Below are 15,940 nucleotides of genomic sequence, written 5' to 3'. Positions count from 1 at the left end.
CAATATGTCATATGAATCATTGTAGATGATGAATCATTGTATCCAGAAGAAAAGGATAAATAGCAATATTCAGAGATATATATTAAGGAGAATTTTCTTTCAAATAAATACCTTTAGTCTAGAAGGGTTGACTAGATATAAGGTAAAATTAAGATATATACTAAAACATAGATGATATTTCTCAGTGAAATTTCTGAATTTCAATACTGAAGAAAGAGTCCTATAAATTCTGTGGGAGATGTTATTATTGTTCCCAATTATTAACTTCCCCCGTCCTTAGGCAGAGTAACCTTTCTGCTCCAGTTATTTTGGATGGTCAGTAACATGTGAATGAACCTGATTTATGCCCCATCAATCAGAAACTTGTAGAGACATCAAGAGTTTTTGCCAACTTTATTACTCCTAGGCCCTTTTGCAGGAATAGTCCATGTTCCAGATAGGGGCTGCTCCCTCAGCCTGTACCCAAGAATGGGAATACATGTGAAGCAGAAGAGCACCCAGCCACTAGGCTGGAGCAGATCTGTCAAACCTGACCACCAACATGTGGCGTGAGGGAGAAATACTTATTTGTTTTCGGAAGCCACTGCGCTTTTCAGGTTATAATACGGTATACCTAGTGAAAACTAACACACATGCCAAGACAGAAATAGTAGTTACCTATTCCAGACTGACAGCATACTGGCCTCAGACCTCTATCTCCATAAAGGTAGATGCCAGAATAGAAAGCAGTAATGTCTTCAGAGTTTTCAAAGAAAAAAATTGTGACATAAGAATTTTATTCCCACTGCAAAGGTCATTTAAGTATTAAGATAACCATAAAATATCAGATATGCAAGAATTCAGGAATTATGTTACTCATGAAATATTACCAGAAGACGTTTACCAGCTACCTGAGCAATACACCAATATCTGGAGCTTTCAAAGATTTTATTTATTTGTTAGAGAGAGAGAGAGAGAGAGGCAAGCAGAGGGAGAAGCAGGCTCCCCACTGAGCAAGTAGCCCAGTGTGGGACTCGATCCCAGGACCCTGTGATCATGACCTGAGCCAAAGGCAGACACTTAACTGACTGAGCTATCCAAGTATCCTGATCTGGAGCTTTCAAATTGGCAAAGTCATGATATGAATGAATTGGCAGAGAGAATGGAAACCATTTACATAAAGAATTAATTAGAATTGGCTATGGCAAATACAGTAACAAAAACAGAAAAAATTATACAATTTATTTAAAGAGAAGATATGTAAAAAAGAAAATAATACAATGACAAAATGAGACAGACATCCTAGATAATACCAACAAACATAAATTTATGATAATTTCCGGATTTTATAAAGGAGAGACTCAGTATCGCTGTTTTGTTTTTGACATTGCTAACTAGAAAAATATAGGTTGAAGCATTTTTAACAGTTATCAAAAGTAGTTAAAAACAACCTATAAAAGTCCAGTAACAAACTACAAAATATCAGCAACACGTGTGTCAAAAGGTTGATGTCTGTACTATATGAAACACCCTAATTGGAAAAATGGGCAAAGTTCATAAATATGCAAATTATTAGAGATCAAATGCAAATGAGAAATAAATATACGGAGAGTATTCTCTGTCACCTTTTTCCCCTTTTTTCCTTTTTTTTCCTTTTTCTTTTATGGAGGTATAATTGACATAAAACATCGTAGTACATTCAGGTGTACAACACAATGATTTGATACTTGCATATATCCCAAAATGATCACCACAATGAGTTAACCCGTCACCATGTAGTTACAATTTTTTTTCTTATGATGAAGACATTATTTATAGTCATCATACTGTGTATTATGTCCTTGTGACTTATTTTATAGCTAGAAGTTTGTACCTTTTGACTCCCTTCACCCATTTTGTCCATCCACCACCCCTTGCCTCTGGCAATTACTGATTTGTTCTCTGTATCTATGAGTTTTGTTTTGGTTTTTCATATTCCACCTTTAAGTGAGATCCCATGGTATCTGTCTGTCTTTGTATAACTTATGTTACTTAACATAGTGCCCTTAAGGTCCATCCATAACTGTTGCAAATGGCAAGATTTCTTTCTTATTTACGGTTAAATAATAGTCTGTTGTATAAATATTTAGCACATCTTTTTTATCCATTCATCCATCAATGAAAATTTAGTTTGTTTCCGTATCTTTGTAAATAATGCTGCAGTGAACATGGGAGTACATATACCTTTTTAAGTTATAGTGTTTTCATTTCAGATAAATACCTAGAAGGGGAATTGCTGGATCATATGGTAGTTCAATTTTTAATTTTTTGAGGAACCTTTATACTGTTTTCCCTAGTGGCTGCACCAATTCACATTCCCACCAACAGCGCACAAGTGTTCTTGTTTCTCCACATCTTTGCCAGCACTTGTTATTTCTAGTCTTTTGATATTAGCCATTCTAATGGGTGTGAAGTGATAGCTCTTTGTGGTTTTGATTAGAATTTCCCAGACTCTTAGTGATGTTGAGCATCTTTTCATGTACTGTTGGCCATCTGTATGTCTTCTTTGAAAAAATAAAATTCAGATTTTCTGGCCATTTTTTTCATCAGATTCTGTTTTTGCTGTGGAGTTGAATGATTTCTTTACATATTTTGGATATTAACCTCTTATCTGATAATATGATTTGCAAATATTTTCTCCCATTCAGTACGTTGCCTTTTTGTTTTATCGATGGTTTCTTTTGCTGTGCAGAACCTTTTTAGTTTGATTTGTTCTACTTATTTATGTTTGCTTTTGTTGGTTTTGCTCTTGGAGTCAGATCCAAAAAATCCCCACCAAGATCTGTGTCAAGCAGGAGCTTACTGCCTAGGAGTTTCATGGTTTGGGGTCTTACATTCAACTCTTACATCCATTTGAGTTAATTTTTGTGTATGGTGTAATATATTGATCCTGTTTCATTCTTTACATGTGGCCGTCCAGTTTTGACAACACTATTTCTGAAGAGACTCTCCTTTATTGTATATTTTTGCCTCCTTTGTCTTAAATGAATTGACCATATGTTCATGAGTTTATTTCTGAGCTCTCCATATTTTATTGATATATGTAACTGTTTTTATGCCAATACCATACTTTCTGATTACCATAGTTTTTTAATATAGTTTGAAATCAGAGAGTGTGATACCTCCAGCTTTGTTCTTTCTCAAGAGTGCTTTGGCTATTCAGAATCTTGTGTTTCCATACAAATTTTGGGATTGTTTGTTCTGTTCCTGTGAAAACTGCCATTGTAATTTTGATAAGGGGGTGCCTGGGTGGTTCAGTCGGTTAAGCATCTGCCTTCTGCTCAGATCATGATCTCAGGGTCCTGGGATTGGGCCCCATGGCAGGCTCCCTGTTCAGCAGGGAGTCTGCTTCTTCCTCTCCTGATGCCCCTCTCCCTCTACTCGTGCTCTCTCTCTCTCTCAAATAAATAAATAAAATCTTTTTTAAAAAAGAATGTTGGTAAGGACTGCATTGAATCTGGAAATCGCTTTGAGTAGTATGGGCATTTTAACAGTATTGATCTTCCAATACATGAACGTGGAATATCCTTCCATTTATTTGTTTTTTTCAGTTTCTTTCATCAGTGTCTTATGGTTTTCAGTGTACAAGTCTTTCCCTCCTTGATTAATTTTAAGTCCAGGTATTGTATTCTTTTTGATACAATTGTAAGTGTGATTGTTTCTTAACCTTTCTTTCTCATAGCTTGTTATTAATACATATTAATATATTTTATAAAGGATATAGATATATATAATATAGAAATGCAATGGATTTCTGTATCTTGCAATCTTACTGAATTTGTTTATTAGTCCTAAGAGGTTTCTTGGTGGAGTCTTTAGGTTTTTCTATATGTAACATTATGTCATCTGCAAATAGTGAAAGTTTTACTTATTCCTTTCCATTTTGGATGCCTTTTACTTCTTTTTTATTTTTTTGCCTAATTGCTCTACCTAGGACTTCCCATACTATGTTGAATGAAAGTGGTCACAGTGGCATCCTTGCCTTGTTCCTCATCTTAGAGGAAAAGCTTTCAGCTTTTTTCCATTGAGTATGATGTTAGCTGTGGGCTTGTCATATATGCCCTTTATTGAAATACATTTGCTCTGTACCCACTTTGTTGAGAATTTTTATCATAAATTGATGTTGAATTTTGCCAAATACTTTTTACGTATCCATTGAGATGATGATATCATTTTTATCTTTCATTTTGTTAATGTGGTATATCATACTAATTGACTTGTGGGTGTTTAACAGTCCTTGTGTCCCTGGAATAAAATCAACCTGATTGTGCTGAATTATTCTTGTAATGAGTTGTTAAATTTGGTTTGCTAAAATTTTGTTGAGGATTTTTACATCTATGTTCATCAGGGATATTGACCTATAATTTTCTTTTCCCGTGGTATCCTTTTTGGTTTGGGTATCACAGTGTAATGCTGGCTTTGTAAAATATGTTTGGAAGTGTTCTTCCCTCTTCTATTTTTTTGGAGTTTGAGAAGAATTGGTATTAACTCTTTTTAAAATGTTTGGTAGAATTCACCCATGAAGCTTTCTGGCCCTAGACTTTTGTTTTGGGGGAGGAAAGAAGATTACTGATTTAATCTCCTTACTAGTAAGATTTTCTATTTCTTCATCTTTCAGTCTTGGAACGCTGTAAGTTTCTGGGAATTTTTCCATTTACTCTAGGCTGTTCAATTTATTGGTGTATAATTGTTCATAGAAGTCACTTAAGATCCATTGTATTTTTGTGGTATCAGTTGTAACGTTTCTCTCACTTCTGATTTTAATTATTTGAGCCCTCTCCTTTTTTTCTTGATGACTCTAGCTAAAGGTTTGTTGATATTGTTTATCTTTTCAAAGTTTTTGTCACTTTTGATGAAAATTCATGAAGAATTTTTATGGGATGCTTACAAAGTTGGTTCTCACCCTGTAAGCAATGGGGAACCATTAAGGAGTTTAAGAAAGGAAGTGGAATGTTTAGAATGGAGAATGAATTAAAGGAGAATAAGACTGGAGCAAAACAAAAGCCAATCTGGGAGGTTATTGTAAAAATCCGGATAAATGATAAAGATGACATAGACTAGATCTCAATACAGCACTGTCATGTCATCTTGGCCGGCCAGGCATCCTTTGGCAAAGACTGATGTAGTCAGATGCTGATTCTGATCCAAGGACTTGCCTCAGTCTGTTCAGGCTGCTACACAAAGTGCCATAGGCTGGGGCCATCAACAATAGAAATTTATTTCTCAAAGATCTGGCAGCTGGGAAGTTCAAGATCAAGATGTCAGCAAACTTAGTGCTTGGTGAGGGCCTGTTTCCAGTGTCCTCATATGACAGAAGGAGTGAGGGAGCTCTCTGGGGTCTTTTTTATAAGGACACTAATCCCATTCATGAGGGCCCCTGCCCTCATGACCTAATCACCACCCCCCCCCCAAGCCCTTACTTTCAAACAGCATCACATTGGGAATTAGGTTTCAACATGAATTTGGGGAGGACATAAACATTCAGTCTATGGCAGGGGTTATCTAACTATGCCAAAGATTTACAGTGGAAAAGGGCTAACTGCTAGCCAGGCTGTCACTAAGAAAACTGTCCCCTTACCCCCACCCCCAGAAACATGCTGACCTTTCATCTGTGTCATTGCCTGTTATCTCCTCAGAGATTTATTTTGTCTATAACTAATGAACAAGGAGTACATTGACATTCCTTCCAGGGATCCTCCTGGGTCAAGTTGCATTCATCACAACAGCAAAGCACTGAACACTTTTGTCCTTTTCTTCTCTCTTTCCCTCTGCTTATTCTCACTCTAAGGCAAAATGCTGGCATTCAGATTTGCATAGGTAAGCATATGCAAATAATAATGTGTGCATATGCATTATTGATTTTAACTGATGCTATACAGAAAATCTAAGGAAAGGAATACTTTAACAAAAGAACGAAAAAATTCTTAAATAAATATGAAGATAGGAGGGATTTGATAGAAAGTGGTGTATTTCTAATAGATCTAAGAATTCGTATCTACAGTTTTATTAAGGCAGTTAAGCCACTGTAATCACTTATAGCTAATTTGGGATAATTTTGAGACTTAACTTAGTGAATATAACCAGGTATAAAAGATGCTTTTTGAGAAAATAATTGTTTCTATCTAAACCTAGGCATTATTTTTTCCTGGGTTTACATGATCTAATCAAGTGAATCAAAGGGAATTCCCTTCTGCCAACAACAGGAAAGGGAAGACAAGGATAGGGATAATTTACAAGATTACAGGTTTGTATTTTAGGTAAGGGACTTTTCACCAACCTGTAGCACCCGAGAAGTTCATAGTGTAAAAGCACACCCTAATTAACAGAAGTATCACCTAAATGAAAGTGGTAAGCAGTGATGTCAGTTCCAAAAATCTAGAAATGTCATAATGAGTGTGTATTATTACAGATGGAAATTACCATCTTTAATCCCCATGGCTACTGCAAAGGAAAATAATATGCATAGAAAAATCCTAAGGGAATTCACAATGACCCAGAGAAGAATATGCTTTGACCTTTATATTTACTGTTTTGCAGATTATAAAATCACAAGGGTCAAGGAGAAGCCTTAGCTGAAATTAAGGTAGAGTGGGGGTGGGGGCAGGAGATGGAGAATGGAGAGCCAAGCTTTTGAAGCTGGAAATCCTGAGTTTGAAACCTTTTTTGGCTACATAATAACTAGGTGGGATTAAACAAATTACTCCTCCTTACCTGAAAAACTGGTACAATAATGATTCCTTTGTCGGGTAACTGTTGGAATTAACAGATCACGAATAAACTTCTTGGCACATTGTAGGTGTGTTAGTTCCCTCCTGCAACAATATGATTCCCTTAATAGGATTTTCATCTTATCTCAGACTAGGAAACCCCAATAGATATATTTCAAGGACATAAAAGTTTATACAGATTGTCTATGTCATACATAGCACATGTGGCAGAAAATATTCTAGTATAAAATGTTGCATACATTAGTGTCATAGCAATAGCAAAACAATCCTGTGGTTTCTTGCCAAGACAAATACGATTATACATCACTGTGCGCTCTGTGATAAATTCCTTGGAGGTCTCAGAATGCTGTGCGTGAATAACTACGGCAATCTATTTAAGATTTAGTTGCTTTTCTATAATGCAGATCTTTGTTTTACAAAACTGCTGAACTGTAATACAAATGTTATATAGGACTTTGTCAAAACAACTTTATTAGTGATCAGAGACTGGAAGAGTTAGTGGAACTAAATATATTCGTATGTTAGGCATTTTTTCCGCAGTCTAAGCTTTGAGCACTTATGAAAAATATTTGAAGTAAATGAGTGTTTACATGCTGCACTCTGTTCTCATTTGTTAAAGTTAATTTTGCTTAAAAAAAAAAGTCAATTGAGAATGGAAGCTTAAAAATTCCAACATTTGAGGTTAGAAAAACTAGCGCATTCTGTTATTATTTTGCCGTATGTCATTTTTCCTATTTATGCTCCCATATATTTAGTATTTGTTTTTCCACACTATTTATAAGTCATAATATACTACACAAAGAATAAAAGCCAGATTCTTTTTTCAGCTATCTAAATGGCCTTTTATAAAAGCATCTTTTCAGTAAATTACTTTTGAGTATAAACATGCTTCATCTCATTTTTGTGAATAAATATAGGGTTGATGACTGCATCTTTAAATTATGTGATTCTTGCAGTCATCAGTTAAGGAGAGACTAAAACAATGATGGATTGAAAAATCATTCCTGATGCACACACAATTAGTTACCCATTCACTCCCCTCTTGTCTCAGACTCGTTCCTGAACCGTGCGCTGTCCTAGAGACACTTACAGAGGAGGCCTTCAAAGTCAATCAGGAGCACCATGACACTAGGAACATATTTGGTAGAGAAAATGTAAAATTTTATTTTTTTAAAACTAAGAAAATAAACAATGAACTCATTCACAGTCTTATGAAGCAATCATAATTTTTCATTGTTTCTATTAAAGAAACAAGTAATTTGTGTATATTGTTTAAAATGTGAAAGTCTGGCAAGCAAAACAGACGTAGATGAAAAATATCCATATCCCACCACAGTAATCACTGGGCACTTTTTCTTTTTCTTCTTTTTTAAAAAAAGATGTATTTATTTATTTATTTGAGAGAGGGTGTGCACATGCGCGGGGGCGGGGTTGGAATCTCAAGCGGACTCTTCGCTGAGTGCAGAGCCCATTGGCTCAGCCCTAAGCCATTCTCCATCTCAGGTGATCATGACCTAACCCGAAATCAAGAGTCGGACACTCAACTGACTGAGGCACCCAGGTGCCCCTGGAAGCACTTCTTAAGCTGCCTTGATGACCCCTTAATGAGTGTATGTGTGGATTTATGTATAGTACAGGATCTTCCTGGATGTTCTTTTCTGTAGCCTGCTTTTGCTCGGACAACAGCGTATCAAAGATATGGTTACAGATCAATAAATATAATACTTATAACAAGCATACGAGTAAAAGCTAATCTTTAGGAGAGCTTAATATGTGCCTGCAATGAACTTCACACATAAAATATCATTTTATTTATTTATTTTTGATTTTTTTAAAGATTTTACTGATTTTTTTGAGACAGAGCAAGAGAGAGCACGAGCTGCAGGGGAGGGGCAGAGGGAGGAAGAAGCAGACTCCCCATTGAGCAGGGAGCCCGATTTGGTGCTCTATCCCAGGACCCTGAGATCATGACCTGAGCCGAAGGCAGATGCTTAACCAACTGAGGCCACCCAGGCGCCCTCATTTTATTTTTTACAGAAACCATTTGAGTTTATCTTACTATTTCTGTTTTACAGAGAAAGAGACATAGAAAGGTTAAGTAACTTGCCCAAGGTCACACACCTGGTATGAGTTCTGAAATAAGAACACAGAATTGTCTTTTCTGTTTTCCATTTCCATGTCCAAATATGTTTCGTATTTATCACTTCAGAGCTTAAACTCATAATCACTATGCTATATGATATTACACAATTACATTGAAAAAGTTCTAATTCATATAAATTAAACATTACCTTTGTTAGGCATAAAGGATTCTTTCCACTTCCGATTTCCTATAATTATAAACAATATTAGGGTAAAAATTTCTAAAGCAGTATCTTTGCAAGTTCTATTAATAATTTATTTAAGATATATTCATAGAAGTGGAAATGTTGAAAAAACAAGGATGAGTGCTCTTCAGGCTATTGGTGTGATTCATATCTTTATGTCCTCTCCAACATTGGAGAATATTATTTTTAATGATCTTCACCAGTCTTATAGGTTAAAAATAAATGTAGTACTTCATTTAATTTGTATCTTTTAAATATCCTTCAATACATTTATTTTATATTTTTCTTTTGAAACAATGAAATATTGAAGCAATAATTCAATAATTGACAAACCAAACTCTAGTGCCACTTGGCCTTTAGACTTAATTCATATTGTAGCTAATGGCCTCAATATTTTGGGGGGTGGGTATTAAAGGCATTCTTTACATTCTATAAAATTCTCTTTTTTTTAGCATACAGTTTTATGAGTTTTGTCAAGTACATGCCATCATATAATCATCACCATAATCAAGTTATAGAACATTTCCATCACCCTAAAAAGTTCCTTCCTTTCCCTTGATGGTCAAACTCTTCCTTGAAGCCCAAACTCCTGCAAACGCTAATCTGTTTTCTGTTCCTATAGTTTTGCCTTTCCCAGAATGTTGTATAAATGGACTCCCACAGTATGTAGCCTTTCGAGTCCGACTTCTTTCACTTGGTGTAATGCATTTGAGATTCATTCATGTTATAACCTACATTGGTAGGGTTTTTTTTTCCTTTTTATTGCTGAGTAGTATTCTGTCATATGTATGTACCACAATTTTTTAATCCATTTTCCAATTGAAGGACATTTGAGTTTTTCACAATTATGAATAAAGCTGATATAAAAATTCATGTACAGGTTTTTGTGTACATACATATTTTCCTGAATCTTGGATAAATACCTAGGAATAGGGATAGTGGTTTTATGGTAAATGTGTATTTACCTTTACAAAAATTTTCCAAGGTATCTGTGTCATGGCTCATGGTACTTATGGTTTTGAACGGTTCTGAAATGAATCTTGATGTAGCTCATCTAAATTTTTACTTTCTGTTGAAAATACACAAGTTTTATTTATTTATTTATTTATTTACTTGTTTATTTATTTTAAATGTTTATCTTTTTTTTTTCAAATTTGTATTTAAATTCTAGCTAGTTAACATATAGTGTAATGTTGGTTCCAGGAGTAGAATTTAGTGATTCATCACTTACATATAACACCCAGTGCTCAACACAACATGTGCCCAAAAAAGGGAAGTTTTAAAATGAGTTTTGATCAGCTCCTGGTTATACAAGAATTTGTCGTGCACTTGATCCATTACCCACATCCTCTGATTCTTCTGTCAAGTAGCAGTGGGGTGCTTAGTTAGCAAATGTAAAGCATTTTAAGAAGTTAAAGAGCAATGAAATACACAGGAATCCAATTACTTAGGTAGATTAAAATACCAGTATAACACAAGTCCTGGGTACAATTTATGGAAGAGTTCCCTTTCTTATCATCATTTGTTATATATAGTATATATAGTATAATATATATATTATACATATGTAATATATATATTATACATATATTATATATAGTATATATTTTTATTTTTATATATACACTCTATGTATATACTATATATATATTTCATAATATATATAGTATATATATTTTATTTGTAATTAGATTTGTAATATATGAGCTATGTAACAAATACCAAATAAGAAGCACTATGGTGCATTTCCCAGGGTTCATGAGCTTACAGTCTAGTGGGGAGATCAATAATCTCATAAGCCAATATGGAACGGGATGGTGATGGTTATGCTGGGGGAGGGCATAAAGGGAGACCTACCCGAACTTAGCAATGCTTGCAGCAGCCTCTGAAGGGACATCTGAAGGACCGTTAGCCAAGGGAGGAGGAGAGAGAATGTTCCAGATGGAGGAAGCAGCTTGCGTGAAGATTTTGTGGCAGCAGAGATAAGAGCACAGAGGCGAGAGACTTGGGGGTGCCATTAAAGAGTGTTCAGGTGAGGTCCAGAACGAGGGTAAAAGAAATAGAATTGAGAAGGGGCAAGAGGGGCTGGAGCAGAACAGATTAGTGGTTGGGAAATTTCAAAAATGGTTAAAGAAACTTTGTAGTACGTAGGAGGTAGGACGGGAGGTAAATTGGGGTTTTACGTTTCTGATGTCGTCGGTGTCTGGGAATGTAGTCGTGAATGTGTGCTACAAGCGTGGTGGACAGGTCATGAGAGTTAGGGAGGTTAAGGAACCACAGATAGAGAACGTGGATACCCACCAAGTACACAAGTCCATTAATATTACTAGACTCACACGGAGCTTCATGTTGTGCTGGGAAACTTTGAGTTCCAGTAAAACTGAGTCTTTGCTGTGGATGTCAACACCGTTATGCACAGTGACGCTCTAAACAAGGAATATAATGTGCAGTGATTCCCAGAAATTTTTGAACACAATGATTTTATTTTGGGAGGAGTCGTTCAGGATTACTGCTTTCTAAGGCAGTGCTCTTTTTACCAGAGGAATGGTAGCATTTTTAAAAAGACTTTATTTTATATACCTGACAGTGTTTACATTGCTAACCAATCACTTTACTACACCTTTAGGCAGTGCTTCTCAGATTGGTGTACAAGGGAATCCGTTGCTTACAGCATTTGCACCAAGTGCGCATTTCTGGGATACGCGCCCAGAGACTCGGATCCAGGAGGCCTCGGCAAGCTTGGGCCTCAGGATCTGTAGCGTATTAGCCACTCAGGGGACGTGGGTACGGAGCCAGCAGTTGGCCTGCATCCAGCTGGGCCTGCAGACCTTTCGAAACAGTTTTCAATATTGACTACACGTTAGAGTCATCTGGAGAGCCTTTAAGACTTCCATTGACCAGGCCAGGCCTCAGACCGATTAAATCCAAGTCCCTGGTGTTGTGTCAGTGTTTTTTTAAAGCCCCCAGGTGACCCCAGCATGCAGCCAAGATTGAGAACTTGTGCTCCTAAACAGCCACGTAGAAAGACTTAAATCCGGGGCTCCTCGGGACTTGGAAATACTTCATAAGATCTATAGCTAACGCTCCCTTAAAAGCCCGGCCCACTCTGGTTTAATTAGCTTATCAGTGAAAGCCGCCGAGAGAGTTCTCTTTTCTCTAGAGCCCTACGATTCTCTCACAACGAAGCTTTTAGCCCCTGTCTCCAAATAGCACAAAAAAGAAATTCCTGAGCTAATGTCAGTCTCTGAACTGAACAGAGAACCACGGTAAAGGAAGACATGGTTCAAAACAATCTTCTTTCCCAAGAGAAATTTGGGGTTTATCACATTTCAGCGTTTATGTCTTCATCTCCCCAAGTTCTTAAAACATGAAATTGTTGAACACGAATTTTTCAATCTGTTTCACAGCCTAAATTTGAAGTTCTCTAGTAATTTCTTCTCAGGCGGATCTAACATTGTTTCTCTCTCACTGAAACTACCTCCTACCAGGAGGAGCACTGAATGTGACAATGTAGGGTCCTAGGGCACACACTGCAAGCCTGACTCCTTTGACTCCTTCTCTCTCCTGCTCAGTTTGTCTTCCTCAAGGGACACAGGAACAAACAAAGGAAGCAAATAGCAAAATATAGAGGGCCGATATTTAGGAGTACGGCCTTCATCTAGCCTCCCCTGGTAAAATGTAGGCTGCCTGTCTACAGCTTCAAATCGTTATTAGAGGGTTCCTTATCCTACACTTGGTGCTAGACTTTTTCAGGCTTCAAAATCTTTCATATTTGAGGGGAAAATACTATGTATTCAGTTACACAAGCAGGGTCTTGGGCAGAGCTTTGTAATCAAAGATGAATATTTCTGCAGCACGATATAGAGGATAAATTACCTCACAGCAATTCAGGGTGGGTTTCGCCACCAGAAGAGTTTGCACCAATCTTACAAGAAACATTTGGTTTTACAGTTTGTATGGATGTTAGAACCGTAGACAATAGCATTGTGAAATTCCAACCAGTTATAAGGTACATACATTGATTTCTTTCTCTTTGTACTTTTTCCTTCTCTTTTTTCTTTTACTTTTTATCTTGCCCTACCTTTATAGACAATTATAGATGTTTGACTAGAGACAAGGACCTTGGTGCATATAATCTCACTAAATAAGAATCCATTGCCAAGAGATATTATTATTTCCATTTCACAGATGAGAAAGCGGAGGCTCTGAAACGTTAAACTGCTTGTGAACATTTCAGTTGCTATGGAACCCACCTTCCATACTGACATTCATACTACCGGCAGCAGCGTCCACTGTACTCCACAGCCTCCTTACCAATAGAGCCAAAGACAGAAATCACTGAATTGAAGACACTGTAGGCACAGATCTCCTTTTATGTTTCGGTTAAACACCTCAGCTGATTGCTGGCAACCTCCTATTAAAACACAAAAGCTGTTCATAGTCACCTTGAAAGAGAGAAACTGGAGTAGTATTTAACCTCAGCATCGAGAACTTTCAGTAAACTAGTCCTTTGTCCAAGTAAGTCCGTATTAAATAAGCATTTAAATAATGAATCAAACACATTTTGTAGGTGTCCCGAACGCAACCTATTGAGAATGGTCAAGAAGAAAATTCACAGGGAAGGTCCTTTAAAGACTGTCTCGCAAGGCTCTTCAGCTGGATACTGGGAAGAAGCCACTGCGAACGTCTTCGATTAAGGCAATAAACGTATGAGCGCCAGAGCGCACTGGTGTTGCAGTTGGGCTGCGAAGCTAAGCCAAATACAGAAAATGTCCTTCTGTGCAGGTTTCTAGTCCACCCAAGACTCTAAGTGCTTGATCGTTGTTGTTACTGTTATTAGTTTACCTTTCAAATGTTTTTTAAATTTTTTTATTGATTTTTCACTTAACGGAAATTTGTCATTCCTCAACCAAATAGCCCTTAATAATAATGGCCTTTTTGTTTTCCCAGTTGAAGTGCTCTTTTTGCATCTCCCTTGTATTTTTTTTAAAGGGACATGGTGCGTGGCATGTCTTGTCAGGTGACAAGTCATTGCCGCATTGTCGTAAGTTGATGATAGTTTTGTTTTAAATAACATTTTTAAAAATAACAGTACAATTTCTACAAAGGGAAGTATAGAATAAATAGTAAAATAGAGACTTCTATGTAGAACTTAGAGCTTCAAAAATGGACATGCTATATAAACATTAGAATTTACCAAATTTAAGAATCCAAAACTACTTTTCAGAAACAAGTACTCGTTTTTCCATGGGCCTTCTGCACTCAAGGACTGGATTCAGTATTTTGCACCCTGATTTGCTGTGGACTTGAATGAACACTTTCTAATGGATGTAGCACATTTTAATCTTCAACTCTTTGGGCTCGAGCTCTGCCATCTCTACTATAAGCCTCTGTATGTGTAGTTGCAAAAAGCAGTAATTGCACTGATCAATTATCTGACCACTTTCTTTGTGTGACTCTGAATTAAACTTCTATGCATGAGTTTTTAGTTGGCTTACTACATGTTTGCAGTATTATCTACTAATAGGATTTAGTATTGGGAGATTAAGTATTCAGCCAGATTAAAAAGAGAAACCTCTTGTTACCTGGTTTGCCTCATAAGAAGTCCATTACTCAAGACAGGTGACCTGAAAATAATAAATACAATGCTGGCTTTTTGTATTACTGAGAAAAATGCTGATGGGAAGTGAGCACTGCCATAACTTCCTGCATAAGAATTACGTCATTTGTATATTTCAAATTATGCATTTACATATGTTGATAATGTAATTTTTATAACATAGAATCAGTGTCTTAGGGATGGTAAGAACCTTAAATAATTACCCTTGTTTTTTCTCTAGATTCCTTCAGGGGAAATCACCCCAATGCTAGAAGAGAACTAATCTTAGTTTTTAAATCTTCCTGAGATAAGTAATCCATCTCCCTCATTGTATGGTGTGGGTTCATTTGCTCTTAGACAGTGAAATTAATGAACAGATGGCCCCCGTGCTCTCTGTATACTCCTTTCATGTACTTAAAACCTATTATTAAATTTCCCCTTAACTTTCTCTTCCCTTTGTACAGTCACTTTAATGTTTTATTTTCATCTGTTTAATCTCTCTGCTAACGCCAACCTTAAATGATAAGCCCCGAGCAGAATTGTTCTAATTCCAGTCAAATAGAAAAAAAAATCATCTCAGAAGCTAAAACTTAAGTGTGATGTGAAACCAAAAGGGTGCTAATTGGAAAAAAGTGGGAGACTTGGGATCTAAAAATGGAGTCAATCTGGAAACGGCGGTTTAACTTGGTAATGACTTGGCATAATGGAAAGGGTAATATTGTCTGGACTCAACGGGTAATGAAAGGAAACCCTAGTGGCCACCGAAACATGACTTTAAACGCCCAGACTGACCCCAGTATTTCCTAGCACACTTAGAGTTACACACCCAATGCCTTATTTCTAGTGCCCTTATGTCCCTGTTCGGGACAGTCCCAATTTCAGTCTGTTGTCCACTGTGTATTATTAGCAACCCTCTTTCCTGGGTTAGATGATAACTTGCAGGTTGCCCTCCGGTCATTGCACATTCTTGGTCACTCTCTTCCACTTGCACTTGTCTCCTCGCTTTTCCTCTGCTTCTGTCCTGCTTTCCATCAACTATTAGTGATTTGTTTCTGATACTTTCCCTGTTCTATGAAGGTCTTTTAATATTTCAGTTCCACCTTCGAAGGTGACGGTTGTCTCCTTCACTTAGGCTCATCTTCAGCAAATTTAATGAGCTATGTGGACACTTGATTATCTAGGTCAAGGGAACACTGACACTTAGGTCAGTGGCCTACAGGACACCATCTATTTTCTCTCTTTTTGTCTTCTTTCCTTTATATCTGTTG

The 15,940-nt window shown here is 36.7% G+C and overlaps 2 protein-coding genes across 4 annotated transcripts in view; one reads left to right on the top strand and one right to left on the bottom strand.

The window, feature by feature from the left end:
* The window catches only part of PLPPR5 (phospholipid phosphatase related 5), a 118,645-nt gene that overhangs the window by 93,896 nt on the left and 8,809 nt on the right, over window positions 1–15,940 (top strand). Inside the window, exon 6 of one of the 3 annotated variants that reach the window (XM_087866118.1) lies at window positions 13,644–15,103. The exons of the other annotated variants lie outside the window; for them this stretch is intronic. Coding sequence (XP_087722244.1) covers window positions 13,644–13,778 — 135 coding nt within the window. The 3' untranslated portion in view covers window positions 13,779–15,103. Of the gene's footprint in view, window positions 1–13,643; window positions 15,104–15,940 lie in introns of those variants that run through there. 3 annotated transcript variants of the gene reach the window in all.
* Window positions 1,207–15,940, bottom strand: part of SNX7 (sorting nexin 7) — a 208,039-nt gene continuing 193,305 nt past the window's right edge. Inside the window, exons 11-12 of the transcript XR_015726359.1 lie at window positions 13,327–13,487; window positions 1,207–9,076 (exon numbers count right to left, since the gene is read on the bottom strand). The gene's annotated coding sequence lies outside the window, so the exon portion shown is untranslated. The remainder of the gene's footprint in view (window positions 9,077–13,326; window positions 13,488–15,940) is intronic.

This window comes from Ursus americanus, chromosome 12 (assembly GCF_024610735.1).
Source record: "Ursus americanus isolate L20-20 chromosome 12, mUrsAme1.1.p, whole genome shotgun sequence".
NCBI classification, from domain to species: Eukaryota; Metazoa; Chordata; class Mammalia; order Carnivora; family Ursidae; genus Ursus; species Ursus americanus.
Note: the sequence above shows the minus strand (reverse complement) of the source record. Positions and strands in the feature narration are given on the sequence as shown.